General features: G+C 48.5%; 1 protein-coding gene across 1 annotated transcript in view; it reads right to left on the reverse strand.

The window, feature by feature from the left end:
* VIRMA (vir like m6A methyltransferase associated) overlaps positions 1–17,143 on the reverse strand; it is a 1,848,046-nt gene that overhangs the window by 1,056,216 nt on the left and 774,687 nt on the right. Inside the window, exon 12 of the mRNA XM_069621370.1 lies at positions 8,098–8,180. Within this exon, the coding sequence (XP_069477471.1) occupies positions 8,098–8,180 (83 nt within the window). The remainder of the gene's footprint in view (positions 1–8,097; positions 8,181–17,143) is intronic.

Raw genomic sequence — 17,143 nt, forward strand, 5'->3', positions numbered from 1 at the left:
GGCTCCCTCTTTGTTCGTTACACATTTAGAGGTCTTGTGAGTTCTTGTCCAGATGCGCTGCCAACTGGTCCTGTCTAGTTCTCGGCCTAGGTCTCTCTCCCACCGTGTCATGTAGGGCTCTTTGGAATCGGGGTCTGCCCTGTCCAGCAGCCTATACAGGGTCGAGGTCTTCCCCCTGGGTGGGGTTGTCGTTAGTGTGCGCTCCAGTGCTGACAGTTCTCTGTGACCATGTATCCTCATTGAGTCATGTGACAACCAATGTCAGAGCTAGGTGTAGCGAAACCTCTCGCTTTCCGGTACCTGGAATTTTCTCTTGCAATCCTCGAAGGTGAGTAGAGAGTCTCCTTTGTAGAAGTCCGCTACCCGCTGCAGGCCGCCCACCTTCCATTTAGAAAAAACATTTTGCCCTTGGCCTGGGGTGAAGTCCGGGTTCTCCCAGATCGGAGTGAGTGGGCCCACCGTGCTCCTGCAGTTCCACTTCCTTGCCGCCTGTTTCCAGCTGCTTACCGTGTTCCTGGTGGTAGAGAGGTGCCTGGCGTTAGGGGGATTTTTGGGCCATGTGATGTGTGGGAGAGATCCCAGTGGGTATTGGCTCCAGTCCTCCTCCAGCTTTAACAAGCGGGGCTTGTTGATGCCAGGTTGCCACTTGAATGCCGCTGAGAGCTGGGCAGCTAAGCAGTACCTTTCGACCTCAGGGACTCCCAGGCCCCCGGGCTCCTGAGTAAGACTTTCCTGGTTACTCAGGCTTCTTGCCCCCCCAAACAAATTTTTGCATATTTGCTTGCAGTTTGTTTGGCTTGTTTGGGTATTGCGACCGGGAGGGCTTGGCAGTGGTAGAGCAATCTAGGGACCAAGTTCATCTTGAGTGCTGCGATTCCTCTTGGCCAGGATATTTCCTGTTCTTGCCAGCGGGACATATCTGACTGTAGGTCCTTCAGCAGGAGCAAAACAGAACAAGGGCGAAACATGTTTGGGGATGCTTGTGGTCTCGTGCAGAAGGGATGTGGCCTGGCAGTTCGGGCTGGACTGCCCCTTTTGGGGTGGGGCCAAGCCTGATTTGCATATGGTCTTTCCCTTCTGTAATGGCTTGGCAGGCGAAGAACGGTGGTCTGGAGGGTTGCCCAGAGCATTGCCAGTGGTTAAGATTAATTCCAAACCTTCCAGCCATCACCTCTTTGTTTTTGCTAGGTCCTTCAGCAGGGGCAGGAGGTTTAGTTTGTAGGTGCGTTCTGCTAGCTTCGGTAGGCGGACGCCTAGGTAATTTAAGTGGGATCTGGCCCATGGGGTTGGGAGGCAGGCCGCTAGGGAGTACAGCGTTGCTCTCGGGATGTTGATGCCCAGTGCTGTGGACTTCGTGAGGTTGATCGAGAAACCTGATGCTGACTTGAAGCTGCTTAGCCCCTCCCATAGTGCTGTGAGGCATGTGCTTGGCTGCGTAAGTGTTAGCAGTACATCGTCGGCGTATGGGGCTGCTTTGTAGGTATCGTCCTTGAATTTGAGGCCCTGGATTGCCGGGTTCTGCCGGATTCTGGAGGCGAACGGTTCCATTGACAGGGCGAAGACAAGAGGCCTTGGCGTGTGCCTCTAGTGATTTCGATTCTTGGGGATCTGGGGCCATTGATCCTCTGGGTTGTGGTAGGGTGCTGATAGTTAGCCATCGTCCATTTCAAGAATTTCGGGACAATTCCGTAGTGGCAAAGTGTCTCCCTCATATAACCCCAGTCCAGCATATCGAACGCCTTGTGTGCGTCGAGCGAGGCAACCACTAGTTCTTCTCCAGTCCTACTGGCTGTCTCGACGATATTTAAGGTGCGCCTGATGTTGTCCGAGGTGTTGCGCCCAGGAATGAAACCCATTTTGGTCCGGGTGAATGAAGTCGGGGAGGAGGTCGAGAAGATTTTGTAGTCTACATTCATTAGAGCAATTGGGCGGAATGATGCGCAGAGTTCTAGGTTTGTTCCTGGTTTTGAAATCAAAACTGACTGATTCCTCCATGGAGGGGGTGGTGGAGCCAGTTTCGAGGAAGGAGTTGAAAAGTGGGGGCTATGTGGGGGGCCAGGATCTGGTTATATTTCTTGTAAAATGGTGCGGGCAACCCGTCTGGGCCAGGTGCGGTGTTTTTCATGGAGCGGATCACTTCCGACACCTCCTCCGAGGATATAGGGTCTTCGAGGGTGTACATCTGTGGGTTGGCGGGGTGGCCTTGGGATCGTACTCAGGTAGATGGTGTGTGTTACCGATTCCGTAGGGTTCCCTGACATTACCTTCCTATGGTGCTCGGTCATGATGGTCATCTTTTCAGGCTCGGAGCAGCGTGGAGTCCCGCTTTGGTCCCGTAGGACTGCAATGTTGTTCCTGGTGTGTATTTTCTTGAGTTTATATACGAGTAGGCAGTTGGCTTTTCAAGTAATAGTACTGCTTCGTGTATGTCAAAGCTCGGGCTGTACTGTCTGCCAGGTGCATTTCCAGGGCTACCTTAGCTTTGCGTAGTTCGTTCGATGACCTTGTTGATTGGCATAGTTTGTGGTTTGCCTCTTTCTGTGCTACCTCCGTTTCCAGTTCCTCTGATTTTAGCTGGTGCTGGCACCTGTGTGCTGCTGAACAGTTCATGGCGACCCCTCGAATCACTGGCTTCATGGCATCCCACACCATAGCCTCTGTGGGCCCTTTTCCCACGTTCTCCGTGAAATAGTGAGGGCTTCCGACAACTCCGGTCTGCAATGTCTGTGAGGAGATAGTCCTGCAGCTTCCATGCTCTGTGTCTCAGTGTTAGTAGGCCTTCCATCTGGAGCTGCGTTATGACTGGGGCGTGGTCGGAGATCCCTCTCAGGCCGATGTAGATGTCCACGATGCTGGAGAACAGCGAGCAGGAGATGAGTAGAAGGTCTATTCTGGAGAGACCCCTGTGGACATGCGAGAAGACGGTATAGTCGCGAGCCTTGTCGGTCGACAGCCTCCAGGCATCGACTATTCCGCAAACCCCAGTGCCTTCTGTTCCAGTGGGCAGCAAGGTCTTGTCGATGGTTGGGTCCGGGGTGAGGTTGAAGTCCCCTCCGATTAGTAGTTTGCCTTTGGCAAAGGATGATATGACTGGGAGAATCCTACATAGGAACCGCTCCTGGGCTTCGTTTGGGCAGTAGATTGCTATGATGGGTATTGGGAGCTCAAACAGTAGGCCTTTAATCATTAGGAACCTGCCCTCTGGGTCCCGTTTGACCGTGACCTTTGTCAGCGCCGCTGATTGACTGAGCAGAACTGCCACCCCTCCTCTTTTCTGGCCAGAGGATGCAAATTATCTTTTAGGGAACCTTTGGTATCTGACTGTTAGTCCGCAGCCAGGAGGTGGGTTTCTTGTAGAAAGACTACATCCGCCTATAGCTGGGTCAGGCGGTGTTCCACAGACTTCCGTCTCCTGGGGGAGTTGAGGCCCTAGATGTTCCAGGTGAACATGGTCAGGTTCTTAATGGATGACCCCATTTCAAGGTGAGCAGTTTGCAGCGGGTGGGCACCATCATGCTCCGAAGGCTGTCGGGTGAGCTGGGGCCTGTATTGTGAGTTTGTCGCCACCCCTCTATCCCCCCCGTTAAAACAAAACTTGGTCAACTGGGCCAGCCTTCAACCAACAGGGGCTCCGGCTGGGCCAACGCGATCCTTTGAGGACGAGACCCTGAGGCCTCTATTTCATGGCGGTTAAAGCTCTGTGTGAGGTTGAAGTGTTTTACTTTAAGAGTTTGATGCATGTCCAGTGTTAATGGATGGCGTCTGGTTTTTGGCGATGCTTGTCGGTTCCGGGGGAACCTGGGTGTCGGTGTCGCCCCACCTTAGCCATCGTTGCTTGGACGCTTGCCTTTGAGTGGGGGGTCCCCCGATTCTTCGACGGCACCTCTCCACCTGTGATCAGGACTGATTAGAGTCCTGCCGGTCTTCTTGGTCTGAGGGCGCTTCCTCATTGTTGGTTTCTCCCCCTGAAGTGGGGTTCAGTAGTTTTTCGACCTCATGTAGTTTGCGTATGTGGCGGATGCTCCCGTTCCAGAGGAAAATCAGGGCTGTGGGGAAGCCCCAATGGTACGATATGCCCTTTTCCCTCAGCCTTCCGTCACTGGTTACAGTGCTTTCCTTTTCAGGAGTGTGGTGGCGGCGAGATCTTGGTAAATGGAGATTGAGGCATCCCTGAACTGTATTTGCGGGGAGCTCCTAGCCGCCCGCATGATTTCCTCCTTGACCTTGAAGTAGTCTACTCTTGCCAGGTCGTCCGGCGGGGCCGAGGAGTTGGTTGTGGACCCTGTCGAGCACCTGGGGTCTGATGGGGGCGGGGGAGTCGTCCGGCAAGGTGATTATGAAACGGAAAAGATCGCTCACATAATGCTCGATATCCGCCTCCGGAATGGATGTGGGGATCCCTCTCAGGCGAATGTTGTTGCGGCATGAGCAATTCTCCGAGTCCTCCTGCCTGAGTTTGAGTGCTTCACAGCGGGCTTCTAGTCCGCTCAGCCTGTCTGCCCCCTTCTCAATTTCGTAGCTGTGCTCGCACAGGGTGGTTTCCGCCTCCGTTGTTCTTGTTTCCAGTTCCCCCACCCTCGCTTTGAGCACTGTGATGGTGCTCTTTACCTCCTCGGTGCCCTTCTGGAATTCTTTGGTCAATGCAGCTTGGAGGTCCTGGAGATCAGATTTCGTGACTGCCCGAGTCAGGGCTTCCTGGGGTGGTTCTGCGTGCATGCTTCCAGCGTTGGTTTCCCCTGGTTCTAGGCGGTCCGCCCTCCTGGATCTGTCTGTTGCAGGGGTGGATAGGAGAGTTGCAATGTCTGCTTGCTTCGCTGGTTTTTTCGACATGGGTGTAGGTCCGAGTCTCCGGCTGAGGTGTGGTGTGCTGAGGTCGCAGAGTGGAGATTTGGGGCTGGTCCAGCAGTTTCTGGCTTAAGGATGAGGGGAGCTGTGACAGCTTTGACTACGCAGACTCTGGCCCACTCCAGCGTGAAGGGGGAAGTGGGGTGCGTGGGACCGCAGTAGTGGCTTCCCCACCAAGGGTTTTATTGTCCTGTAGGCCCCAGCTCCTGGTTGGACTGCAAGGTGCAACCTGGTTTTCGCCAGAGGATGGCCGCTTTGAGGCTTGGGTTTAGTAGGTGGTGCCTGCCGTCTCTGAGGGTGACTGAGGGTGCGCGAGTGCCTGACCGGCTTTTGGTCCGGCGATGGGTGTTGGTGCGAGGGCTCAGGGGCCCTCAGTGATCTATTGGCCGGGTGTTGGTGTGGTTCAGCTCCTGATCCTGTGGGGAGCCCCCCAGGAGAGTTGTTGATCGGGAGATTCCGTGGGCCGGCTTCCGGGACTGGCTGTGAGGAGCGGCCAGGGGTTTGCTGGTAGTTGGTGGTGGTTGGATGCTCTGGGTTTTTAGGGTGTTGGTGGTGGTCCGGACTTCTGTGGGTGTGAGGGTGCCTTGCTGCAGTGCAAGTTGTTTCCGGTTGGTGGCTTTGTTCTGGTGGTAACTCCTCACCCCCAGTGGTCTGTCGTGCGGAGGCCCAAGCCCCTGCTGAGATGGGGGGTCGTGCTGAGGGATGGTTCCAGAGCTTGCTTGGGCTCTGGTTTGGCGGGAGGTGTCGGTATGAGGGCTTGGGGATGGTCGCGGTGGGCCGCCTCGCGGTTCTTTTCGTTGTGGGGGCTTCCGGAGCCCGTTATGCTCAGTTGATTCAGAGTTGCTTCTCCCCTTGGGGAGGGAGTTCTAAGGGGATCCGGCTTTGGACCAGCGTAGGTAGGAGGAAGGGGCCCCTGGGCCGCTCTCACTATCTGTGTCGTACCTTCCCGCGCTGTGGATGCCAGGCCGCAGGTTGCACAGCGTTATTGCTGGTTTTCCAGGCTGCGCAGCGGCTGACTGTTGTCGGTTGCTGGAGGTCTGTGTTGGCCTGCGAACTATGCTGTGTTGGGGGGCTTGAGGTGCTTTTGCCTGCCAGATGCGGGAGCTTGCCGGGTCCACTCCTTGGCGGCTTTGTTCCGGTCTATCGTTCAGAGGATGGTGACCCCTGCCCTGCTGAGCTGGCGGCCATGCTGCAGAGAGGCTCCTGGGCTTGCTTAGCAATGGATGTCAAAAGGAGTCCCACGTTGTGGATGCCAGTGCTGGTCTGTGTTCAAGAGGCCCTGGGGCTTGCTTGGCAGTTGGTGGCAGTTAGGGTCCTTCGCGCTGGGCTGGCTCGCGGCTCAGATGGGAGGAGGGAGCTCTGTGAGGGGTCCAGCCTTGATCCAGCGTGGAGGGAAGGAAGGGACTCAGGGCTGCTTTCACCCTCGCTGCATCATACCTTCTAAGGTTGCGTGCGCCGGGTCCAGATCGTTGCTGCAGACCGCCAGCAGTTGCGAGCCGTGCTGTGTCGGGGACTCGAGGAGTTTCAAGTCGTCATGCTCGGGGGTACGCCAGGTCCTGCTCCCTACCAGCGTGTCGGGGCTGGAGCGGGTCCGCCGCTTGCTGGGAGTCAGCCGCCCTGGGTGTGTGTGTGCAGGGGGGGGGCCCCGTTCAGTGTTGCCAATGCCTCCTCCGGTCGGGCGCTGTTTCCCTCGCTTTCCTCGTCTCGAGACCAGCTGCGCTACGGGGTGTCCGGCCGCCTCTGGATGCGTAGCATGGTGGTAACCGCCGTTTTGGCTGCCGATGCACCCGGTGCCAGTTCAGACACGGGGACCTCCAGGTTCCAGGTGCCGACGGGCAATGATTTTTAGCTCGATGTGCGCCGCATCGCCTTGGCTTTCAGGCGCACCTACTGAATGCTGTAAGGGTGCGCTATCACCGGGGGATTTCAAGTGGATGCATGGCGTCAGCCGGGAGCTTTTACGGAGCCAAACCGGCCGCCATGGCGCCAACCACGTCCCCCGTGCAGACTACTACTAAGATCAAGAACCTGATTTGGGCTAAGTTTTATCTATGATCCTTGAAGTGATTTGCCACTGGGGAATTTAAATTGCGAGTGTGCATGTTAGGTTCATGCTCCAGCCACCTTTCTCTTGCAGACCTACTTGTCCGCCCCACATATAGGAGTATGCATGGGAATTTCATTGCACATACACACTAGTGCTGTTGTAAATTGAACAATCCCTGAGTGCGATCTTTTGGCCTGTGTGAAGATATAGGATGGTGTTACCCTTAATTATGTTGTTAAAATTACTACACCCCAAACATGCGCCTTTCTTCCGTGTTGAGGTTCTTTGTCTATCTGGGCGGGTACTTTGTGCTCTCCCCAATCTGGCTCTAAAAAGTTTGCTCACTCTATATGCCATCATTAGAGGTCATGGGAACACATTCTGAAGAGGATCATGGTGTAAATAATTCCAGTTGTTACAAATGATCCTGTGTAGATGCATGCTTTGTCACAAGAACTCAGACATAAAGATGAGGGTTCACCCTGTCCTTTTGTGAAGGGGGTAGTAATGACACACTGTCAACTACATCAGCCTTCTGTTTAGCTAGTTCTACAATATCAGACATATACCCTCTCGACTTAAAGTGTTCTTTCGGATTGGTATATTCCATTTCAAGAGATTCTGTACTTGTAATTATTCTCTTGATACGTCTGTCTATGGTTTAATTTTATTTTAATTGTTTTTTTTATAACGTTCTTAATACCAAAGTTCGGTTTCTAAGAGTAGATCGAGGATTTCGAACTTCTGTTGCTCTGCGTGGTTTTGCTTCCAAGACCAGCCCGTTGCTCCTGTGCTATCCTGTCTCAGTTATTTTTAACTGTACATCGAGAAAGTGTAAGTAGGGCTCTCCTATATCCATGGTGAATTTAATGTGAGGCTGAATCTCATTAAGATAGTTAAAGAAATCCCTCAGTCAGGGTTTGGCACCTGACCATGTACCAAAAATATCATCTATGTACCTCCTCCAGATTACCAAATTGTTAGACTAATTGGTATTTTCTAGGATGTGCCTTTTCTCAAAGTAGTACATGAATACGCCAGTGCCATTGCTGAGCCCATCGATGTGCCTGAAATGTGGGCATAATATTTATTTAATATTTTAGAGAGGTTCACATATATCATTGTTACTCTTTGCTTCCTTTCTGGAAAACAAAAAGTTAGGCAAAAAATGTGAAGGTTTTGTGAAGTACAAATTTACCACCAACCTGTTTTATGTACTCAATGAGACTGGAGATGCAACCCATTTCTAATCGAATGTTTCTTAAAGGTTCAAGCCACTTGCCAAGCTCTAAAAGAAACAATAATAACAGTAACTGACACAAAGTCATTATCAGAAGAATAAAACATTGCAAGTAACACCCAATTAACACTGTTTTTATTGTCTTCAGAGAATATACCGGTCACCTAAAAGAGTATTTCAGAACTGCCCAAACTTAGGAAACAATTCACATTTTAACCATTAATTTTTAGTGAATGCTGACAAATATTAGTGGATACTACTTTTCTACAGTGTTGTATAAATAACTAATTTCACTTCCCAACTTCAAAGATTCTGTATGAAAATCATGCCTTTTTAATAGTTTGTTTAGATTTGAAGTTTTAAACAGAACAAAGGGACTATTTGTGGGGATTCCAACTGTGTTGCCCAAAATCGTTGTCACACTAAAGAAAACACAGTTATATCGAATGGGACGGGTTTCAAGAAGCCAGTTGGTCTGACCGCGCTTTCCAAATCGTCTCTGGTGCACTGTGTTGTGCTAAAAAACACATGCTCAACCACCTTGGTTGTTGCATGTGCTGGCTGCCATACAGATGAAGGTTTAGTTCATTTTAATGGGTTTTCTCCGTGTTGGCAGGTGCAGATTTCTTCAGTAAATTTCTTCCTTGTTTTTAGACAAAACATGCACCTGCCATCTTGAAACCCGTCCCATTCGATAGAACTGTTTTCTTTAGATTTGAAGTTTAACACCAAGATAGGTCAATATTACTGCTTTAACCCCTTAACTGCTGTGTGTTTCCCTTTCAGTGCTGAGCCCTTTTTTGGAGATTTCAGTACGTCGCTATTCAACCCTGTGTAACATTTTTGTTACATGAGATATCTGTCAAATATGGCCACTTTTCTTCCCACATGTAGGTCAGAATGCCAGCAAGAAATCCTAGTTTGTTGTATGGTGGTGAGAGAAAAAAAGCAAACAAAGAGCACATTATGTTTTTTTCAGAAAATGCCAATAAAATGATGTACAAAGAAGCCTGTGTTTTTTTCCTTGTAAGAGCTAGGAACAAATATTTTGCAGTTCCGAATTTGCCATTTTCCAAGCTTTTAAGAACAGGTCGAGTAGAAACAAAACATTTTTTTATAAGGTTACCGCATGTTTTATGAGAGGTAGGCGATTTTTCCCTTTTTTCCCCCAATAAGACATACGTGGACGGATTGGAAGAGGAGGGTAGGAAAGCCGAATGGGAAGACAGAAGGGCATACATTTCTGAAAGCTAGACAAAAATCCAAGTTTAGGAAGGGGTCATTTGTGCAGGTCAGGCAACAACTATGTAGGTCAAATTTCATAGTTTCGGAAAAAAAAATTGGAAAATGGACAGAAAAAAGGTATGTGTTGGACATGTAAGTTAATGGCTTTTGTGAATATTGAGAAAAGCAATGCACCGCTACATTCCCCCCAATCCACCCCGCCAGACTCTTCTAGTTAGGAAATCACACATTTTTTGTAATGTTTCACAAAACAAGCAATACCACAAGACAAAAACAGAGCCATGGTACACAGGATTTTTATGCTGACGGCCTAAACAGACATATATAGTATGTGAAAATAAAGAACACACAGCTGGTGAGGAATGGCAGGCATTCTTTTTTTTGAAAGAGCACAGGCAGACCTTTTGAGGGATAAGTGACTTGTGCAGGTTACAAAAGCATACAGTGCATAAAGAAGCGACTAAATGTGGGTTAGATTTGGGAAATGAAAGGGTTGTATAACAAAGTGCAGTAGCAAATGTATGAACATTTTATCAAAAGAAAGAGAAAACAACAAATGTCCTACCTCCCCACATTCCGACAGGTGTCCCGATGAAAATGTGTGGGTGCATCTACCTGGGAGCAAAGGGAAAAGGCTAAACCACTGGTATACCAAAGGGTCTGGGAAGAGGACATTTTTAGGATTTTGGTCTTGTGGACAACCTACAGATTTCGGCCTTGGGTATTGCAGCCACCAAGGAAAACGAGGAACCCCATGCAGTTCTCAAAAGAAGGCACCCGTGGGAATCCAGAGAGGTCTAACTTGCACAAATCGCCCTAGAATGTATTACCCACAATGCCTGGCAAAGTCCAAAATTTAGAATGGAAAAACATAATTGAGACATTTACCACCAGGAAACCACAAACACGCCGGCAACAGCACATGTCCTACCTTCCCAGAGGTGTCCCAACGAAAACGGTAACTCATATGTGTGTGTTTGTTTATATATAATGCACACCAGACCCAAGGGTACCAGGGCGCAGAGGAGAAAATAATTCTTTCAGCTTGGTTACAAAGTGACATAAGGTGAAAGTCAGGATATACAGGCATAATATACAGAAAATACAGACTAATACATAATATACATAATATACAGAAAATACAGGAAGAGTAGAAACAGATGCCAGCATATAATAGGCTATGTCACACTACAGGCAAGCATGTCATTAACAAGGCAGATAGCTGCCGTTTACAAGGCAAGATTGTCATCTTTAAGCCAGTTAATGAAATTCACTCTGAATTTAGAAAATGTTTGATCAGCTCTTAGTGGTGGTGGCAAGGAGTTCCAAAGTTGTGCTACCTTAACCTGGAAGCTAGTACTCCCGATTGTAGATATTTGAATCTTGGCACCAGGAGACAATTAGTATTGACTTTTCTTGGGGGTCTGCTGGAGGATTTTCTGTTAATTCTTTATCAGGTAGTGAGGTGCCCTATTATTTAGGCATTTGTGGGTGAGTGAAGCTGTTTTCAGTCGGCTTTTGTCAAGGGTGGATAACCAATTATGAAGTCTCCTAGTCTCAGAGATATACTCTTTCCTAGAGATGTTTAGGGCCGCTCTGAGGGCATTGTTTTGGAGTGCCTGTGTTCTCTTGGTGATGCATTTGTTGGCACCAATTTAGAGAGTGTTACAGTAGTCCAGTTTGGACAGGGTAAGGGCTCTGGCTAAAATAATACAACTGTTAGAGGACAGGAAGTGTTTTCCAGCTCTGATTAGTTTGCATGTATCTGCAGTGGAGGAAGCCAGAGAATGTACTTGTTTGGTGAATGTAAGGGAGGAATCAAGGTAGAAGTCAAGGGTTTTTACATCTTTGGAAACTTTAATGGGGTTCCCGTCGTCGATAAAGGATGAGTAATCAGGGCCGTGTCTTGTAAGATGGGAATTAGGGCCAAGGATGATGAGCTCCGTTTTATCATCATTCAGGCAGAAACCATGAGATACCATCCATGCCTGAAAGATGCTGTAAATTCTTTTCACCAAGCCCAAATCCTTATCATAATCCCCAGTAAGCGGTAAGAGAATCTGGGTATCATCTGCATAGTTAGTGTAGGTGATACCAAGATGGTCCAGATCATCAAAAAGGGGCTTACTGAATATGTTATATAAGGTCGGAGAGACACATGATTCCCTGGGGCACCCCGCAGGTGATGGGCACAGGTCTGCAGCTGCTGAGGGGGTGAAGACTCCCATAGTCCTGTTGCTGAGGAAGGATTGTATCCAGACTATGGCCTCCTTGGAGAAATGGGCTGCTGAGTCCAAGTGACTGCAAAGGACCTTTTGGTCGACCAGGTCAAATGCAGCTGAGAGGTCAAGAAGGAGAAGCTGTTAGGCAGAAACCTGTGCAGTTCCCGTAGGGACCACTGCAAAAGGCCTAGGACTACAGGTGTTGGCAGTAACCCAATTGGTAGCAGTCTGTACCACCCAGATTTACCTGGTAGCTGTGGCTGAGCATCCAGACTTCTCTCAAGAAGAGTTAGACAGTATATAGAGTATACAAGATAGGTACCAAAATACAGCAGCACAAGCAAACACTGACCAGAGCTTTGGTATCAAAGTATATAATTATTTAAAGACACTTATAGAAACACTCCAGCACTATTAAGTAAGCAAGTTCAAAACACAGTCATTATTAATAAATACATCGCTTATTCCTTATTAGACAAGTCTTAGTTAACACCACTTATTTTCAGACAGAGGTGAGCGCTTAACTAAAGATGGCACTCTAATAAATTATCTAAAAAAGGGAGGGAAAAGGCAGAAATTAGAAAAGCACACAACACTAATACTTTAGAAGCACCCAGCAAGGCAGGAAAGTCAAAGTCTACTTGTGAGCAAAAAGTTCAGAGGCCAGGCTCCCTCTTAGAGAGAGTAGAACACAAATGCGCCACAAGATCACACAGTTTAAGAGGCTTGAAAAGTCTTGCAGAGAGTTCAAAAAAGAATTAGTTCAGCTCAGAAAAGTTCAGTTAGCCAGTCTAGGGCCAACCCAAGTGGTAAATTGAGGATTTAAGAGACACCCCACACAGACCGTTGCGAGGGAGGCCATGCGGACACAGTACCTTGAAAGTGGAGAGAATCCTCCAGCGGGGGCAGTTGTTCCTGGCAGCGGGTGCAAGTCGCCGCGTCGTCCAGAGGAAGAGAAGATCTCGACGTGGAGGAAAGCTGAAGTTCGTTGCACTGCCAAGAAAAAACCAGCTGCGGAGTTCTCCGGTTAAAAGGTACTACCCTTTTATTCACGGTAGTGGTAAAAAGTGGTATCCCGGTTGCCGGGGTGCTTGGCACAGGCAAGGCGGGCACGAGATGATCCGGGAAGGCGAAAAGGCGGGCAAACTGGTTATCCCCACCAGTCAAAGGAAGAAGACTCTTCGGGATGAAGATCTCCTCTGTCATTGGAAGAAGTGGTGAGGCGGTTCAGCAGGGCTCCACCGGTTGTGTCATTGTTGCAGTTCGGCTCAGCTTCTCCCTCTTCGGATTCTTTGGTCCTGTGGCGACTTCTGAAGTTCCAGTCCCCATAGCCCTGCTTTTATGCAGAAACCCCCCATTCATCAGTCCTAGCTGTCACTCAAACATGCTAAGTGGTGAGCCGGGCGGCTTACCACTGGGCCAATCACACAAGAGTGCGACTTGAGTTGCCAAGGCAACTAAGTCCAGGGAGCCTAAACCCCCCCCCCCCCCCCTCCCACACATCCTGTAGACCCAGACAGAGTGGCACCACTTTTGGAGGCTTCTGTGTAGAAGCCCGCCAAAAAGTGGAACAAAGGGCTCGATTTGGGTTGGAGTTACAGAGGCGAACACAAACACCATTTTAAAACAGAGTCCTGGCAACCAGACCTAACCGGGGAATAAATATTAAATAAATAACCCAGCGGTATCTTTAACATTGCACCAAAAAGTGGTGCGTTTAAAATGAATGGGAAAATCCCATAGAAAATATTCCGGTGGAATATTTCGCGTGGTAACCACTGCCACCAGCCAGAAACTCGACGAGGGGGGACTGCACAGTGCCCCCTCGAAAAACAGACCCAGGAGCAATCTAATTACCTCTACCAGTACTTCCACACTATGATGGTTTGTACTGGTTATGTTCCCAATTTAAGACTAGTAAAGTCAATGGTGACTTTACATGCCCTGGGAGATAGTCAGTCCCAGGGTAGGGAGTCTATGTTTGGGGGTCACTATGACACCCCTGTGTCACTGCACTGAGGGTGCTGTGTAACACTTACCAAAAACCACATGAAACCCTATGGAGTAAAAGAACCCATAGCCCATAAAACACATTACGAAGTCAAAGGATATCTAAAATCATGTCTAAGAGTGGGAGAAATAGAGTCTCACTCTTAGCAGGAGAAAAAAATAAACCCCAAAATATCCAGCAAAGCTGCTGGGGGACTCACTAGGTTTGGGAAATTAGCCTTAACAGAGAATTCTCCCTAACAGAAGCATCGCTGATTTTCCATGGTCTCTCAGCTCATCAATATGGGCCTCGAGATCAATTAATGCTGTTTCTGAGCTGTGTTGTGGCCGGTAACTGGTTTGTTGGGCACCTAGAAGTTGGTTAAGTTCCAGGCATTTCTGAATTTGGATGTATGCTATCTTGCCTAAAATGTTTAGGAGAAATGGCACTGTTGTGATGGGCCTGTAGTTAGTCGGTCTAGTGTGTTTTTTTTTTTTTTTTAGGAGAGGGAGTACACAAGACTCTTTAAGGTTGCATGGGATCGTGCCTTGATGAGGAGGCCTTGATCAGCTTTGAGATAAAAGGTGATGCTCTCGAGTCGCGTCCATGATTAGTTGTGCTGGTTATTGGTCACCCTGGCAATTTGAGGGTTTGAGTGAGTGTAAGACCTTCTCAACCTTGAAAATAGAGACTTTAGAAAGCTGAATCTAGTTCATTGTTTGGATGGGGGCAAGGGTGTTATGTTGGGTGTGGTCGGTGATGTTAGGGAGGCTTTCTTAAGTGCCATCTTATTCTGAAGGTTAGACACTTTGTTGACTAGATCCTGCTGAATATTCAAACACCATGTTTTGTCTTTGACACAGCTATCTTGTGCTGGGATAGGAGTTTCTAGTTCTTTTAATATTGCAAATATTTCTTTCATGCTAGAGTTAGCTTGCAAGATTCTATTGTTATAGGTTTCCTGTTTCGCCAGTGTGATGTCTTTCTTGTATTGTGCTGATATGTTGAGTTAGTTTTGTTTTCAGCAGAGGGAAGGGATCTCCATGCAGTTTCACATTTTCTCTTATCCATCTATCCTCATGCTTTTCAAGTGAGGGGTAAACCAGGTGTTAAGGTGATTTATAGGCTTACTCTTTCTCGAGAGGTTGTCATCATTTTATTATATTCATCAACTAATGAGTTGGGGTCCATGTCTGGTAGTGAGTTGAGAGAAGGTAGGATGCTGGGGAGAAGTTTATCTATTGTGATATTCTTTTTGTTTCTGGTTAATGTGGGCCTTTTAGGTGCCAGCGTAAATGATATAAGGTGGTGGTCTGTCCATATTTCGGGGGGGGGGGGGTGATAGTATTGATTGAGGCGTTACAGTTATGGTCCGCCACCCAATCAAGTATTCTACCCTTGTTGTGTGCTGGAGAGTTCACACTCTGAGTGAAACCAAGTTCTACCAGGATGTTAGCCATGGTAGTTGCTTGATGGTCTTTTGGGTCGTTGAATCCCAGATTGAGATCCCCCAGCAATAACGTTTGTGAGGAGTTTTTTAAATTGTCTGACAGAATGGTGGAGATTTCTTCATTAAAAGTGCCAATGGGGCTTGGCGGTCTATATACGAGATAGATGAGTTTGGGAATTAGCGATCAGTATTTTGGCTGAGAGGGATTCACATGATTCGAAGTCAGGAGACGTGGCAAATCTCATGGATAGATTTGCTTTGGTGATAATGGCTATACCTCCTCCTCGTGACTCACGTCTATCTGCTCTAAGAATAATATATTAGTCAGGGACTGCTACTTTAAGGGCAGGACCTGCTGCATCGTGTAGTCAAGATTCATTGATGGCTAAGAAGTCGTAGTTTTCTGCTTGTTAGGGAGAATTTTCATTTTATGGCTAATTTCCCTTACCTATAGAGTCCCCCAGCAGCTTTCTTGGATTCGAAGGGATGGTTTCTTTTATTGATAAGAGCGAGACTCTTTTTCCCACTCTTAGGATATTTTTGTGTTCAATGTGTATGGGATTTTCTCAACCCCATAGGAACCATCTTTATTCACATGTGTTACACAGCACCCTCAGTGCAGTGACACAGGGGTGTCGTAGCAACCCCCAAACAGACTCCATACCCTGGGACTGACTACTGTCTCCCAGGGCATGTAAAGTCCCAATTGACTTTACTAGTCAAATCCTATGAACTAAACCAGTACAACCCATCTTACTATGGAGGTACTGGAAAGGGTTAATAGTTTTTCCCTTATGTTTATTTTGGAGAGGGTACCGTACAGTCCTTCTCTCAAAAGTTTCTGGCTGGTGGTAGTGGTTACTACCATAAATATTCGACCACGAATATTCCCCCTTGGGATTTTCCCGTTGTTCGAGGCTACCACTTTTTCTGACAGCCTCTAAAATAACGCCGCTGCATTTTAATATTAACTTGACTCCGGTAGGTTTTATTTGCCAGAACTTTAATATAACTTCTTTCTCGTGTCTTTCTCTAAACTCCTAACCCAGGTCGGGGATCATTTGTTCATCCTTTTGGTGGGCTTCTACCGAGAAGCCCTGCTTTCAGCGCCACTGAGTCTGGGGTGGGTCCATTGTGAGGGAGAGGGAGTAGGACCCCTGGACAGGGTTGCCTCAGCAACCCATGTCGCACTCTATCCTGATAGGTTGGAGGGTCTCCCGCCAAGATAACCACTTCACTGTGTGAGTGACAGCTAGGCTGTATGAAAGGGGATCTTTTTGCATCAAAGCAGGGTCCTGAGGACTGGAAGAGCAAGACGTTGCCACTGGAACTAAGAAGCTGAAGAGGAGAGAAGCCAAAGACACCTGCAACGACTGAACCACCGGTGATGCCCTGCTGCAGCGTCTCGCCACTTTTCTCCACACGACGAGAGAAGATCTTCATCTGAAAGAGCCTCCTTCCCTTGAGCTGGTGGGGCCAACCAGTTCGCCAATTGCCTTCCCGGACTTACCTTGGTCGAATCTCCCGTACCCTGTACTCGGAGGCCGGATAGCCAGACACCAGTCCACTCGGACCGCGATTTAAAGGAGCGTACCTTTTATTCGCCGTGCAGCACCGCAGCTGATTTCATCCCTCGGTAGTGCAGTAACTCGAACCTTTCTCCATGACGAGAGCCTCTCTTCCTCTGCTGGATCACCCGAACTGCAGGAACTACCAGGAACAACCGCCACCGCAGGAGCCACTTCTTCATTTAAAGGTACATTGTTCAGCCAGGCCGCCCTTTCTTAGAGGTAGCACTAAAGGGGTTTTAAATCCTTTAACTACCTGTTGGGTTGGCCGCCCCTCTCTCTTAACATTGTCTTTCAACGTCTGCATCCACCTTTTCAAAATTGTTAACCAAAGACTTGACTGCAGCTACAAGAACATTTTGCTCCTGGGCCCTTGCCCTGTACCACTGACTCTGGCACAGGCCTACTGACTCTGGCTACATTTGTTAGAACTGCCTTCTCTAGATTGATTCTCAACTAGAACTGTGTTGGTGCACCTACTTCTTATAACTACCCTTTTCTTCCCCTTTCTAAACCTTGTGAAATGCCGTTTTGCT

This window comes from Ambystoma mexicanum, chromosome 5q (assembly GCF_040938575.1).
Source record: "Ambystoma mexicanum isolate Mex_15411 chromosome 5q, UKY_AmexF1_1, whole genome shotgun sequence".
In the NCBI taxonomy this organism is placed as follows: Eukaryota; Metazoa; Chordata; class Amphibia; order Caudata; family Ambystomatidae; genus Ambystoma; species Ambystoma mexicanum.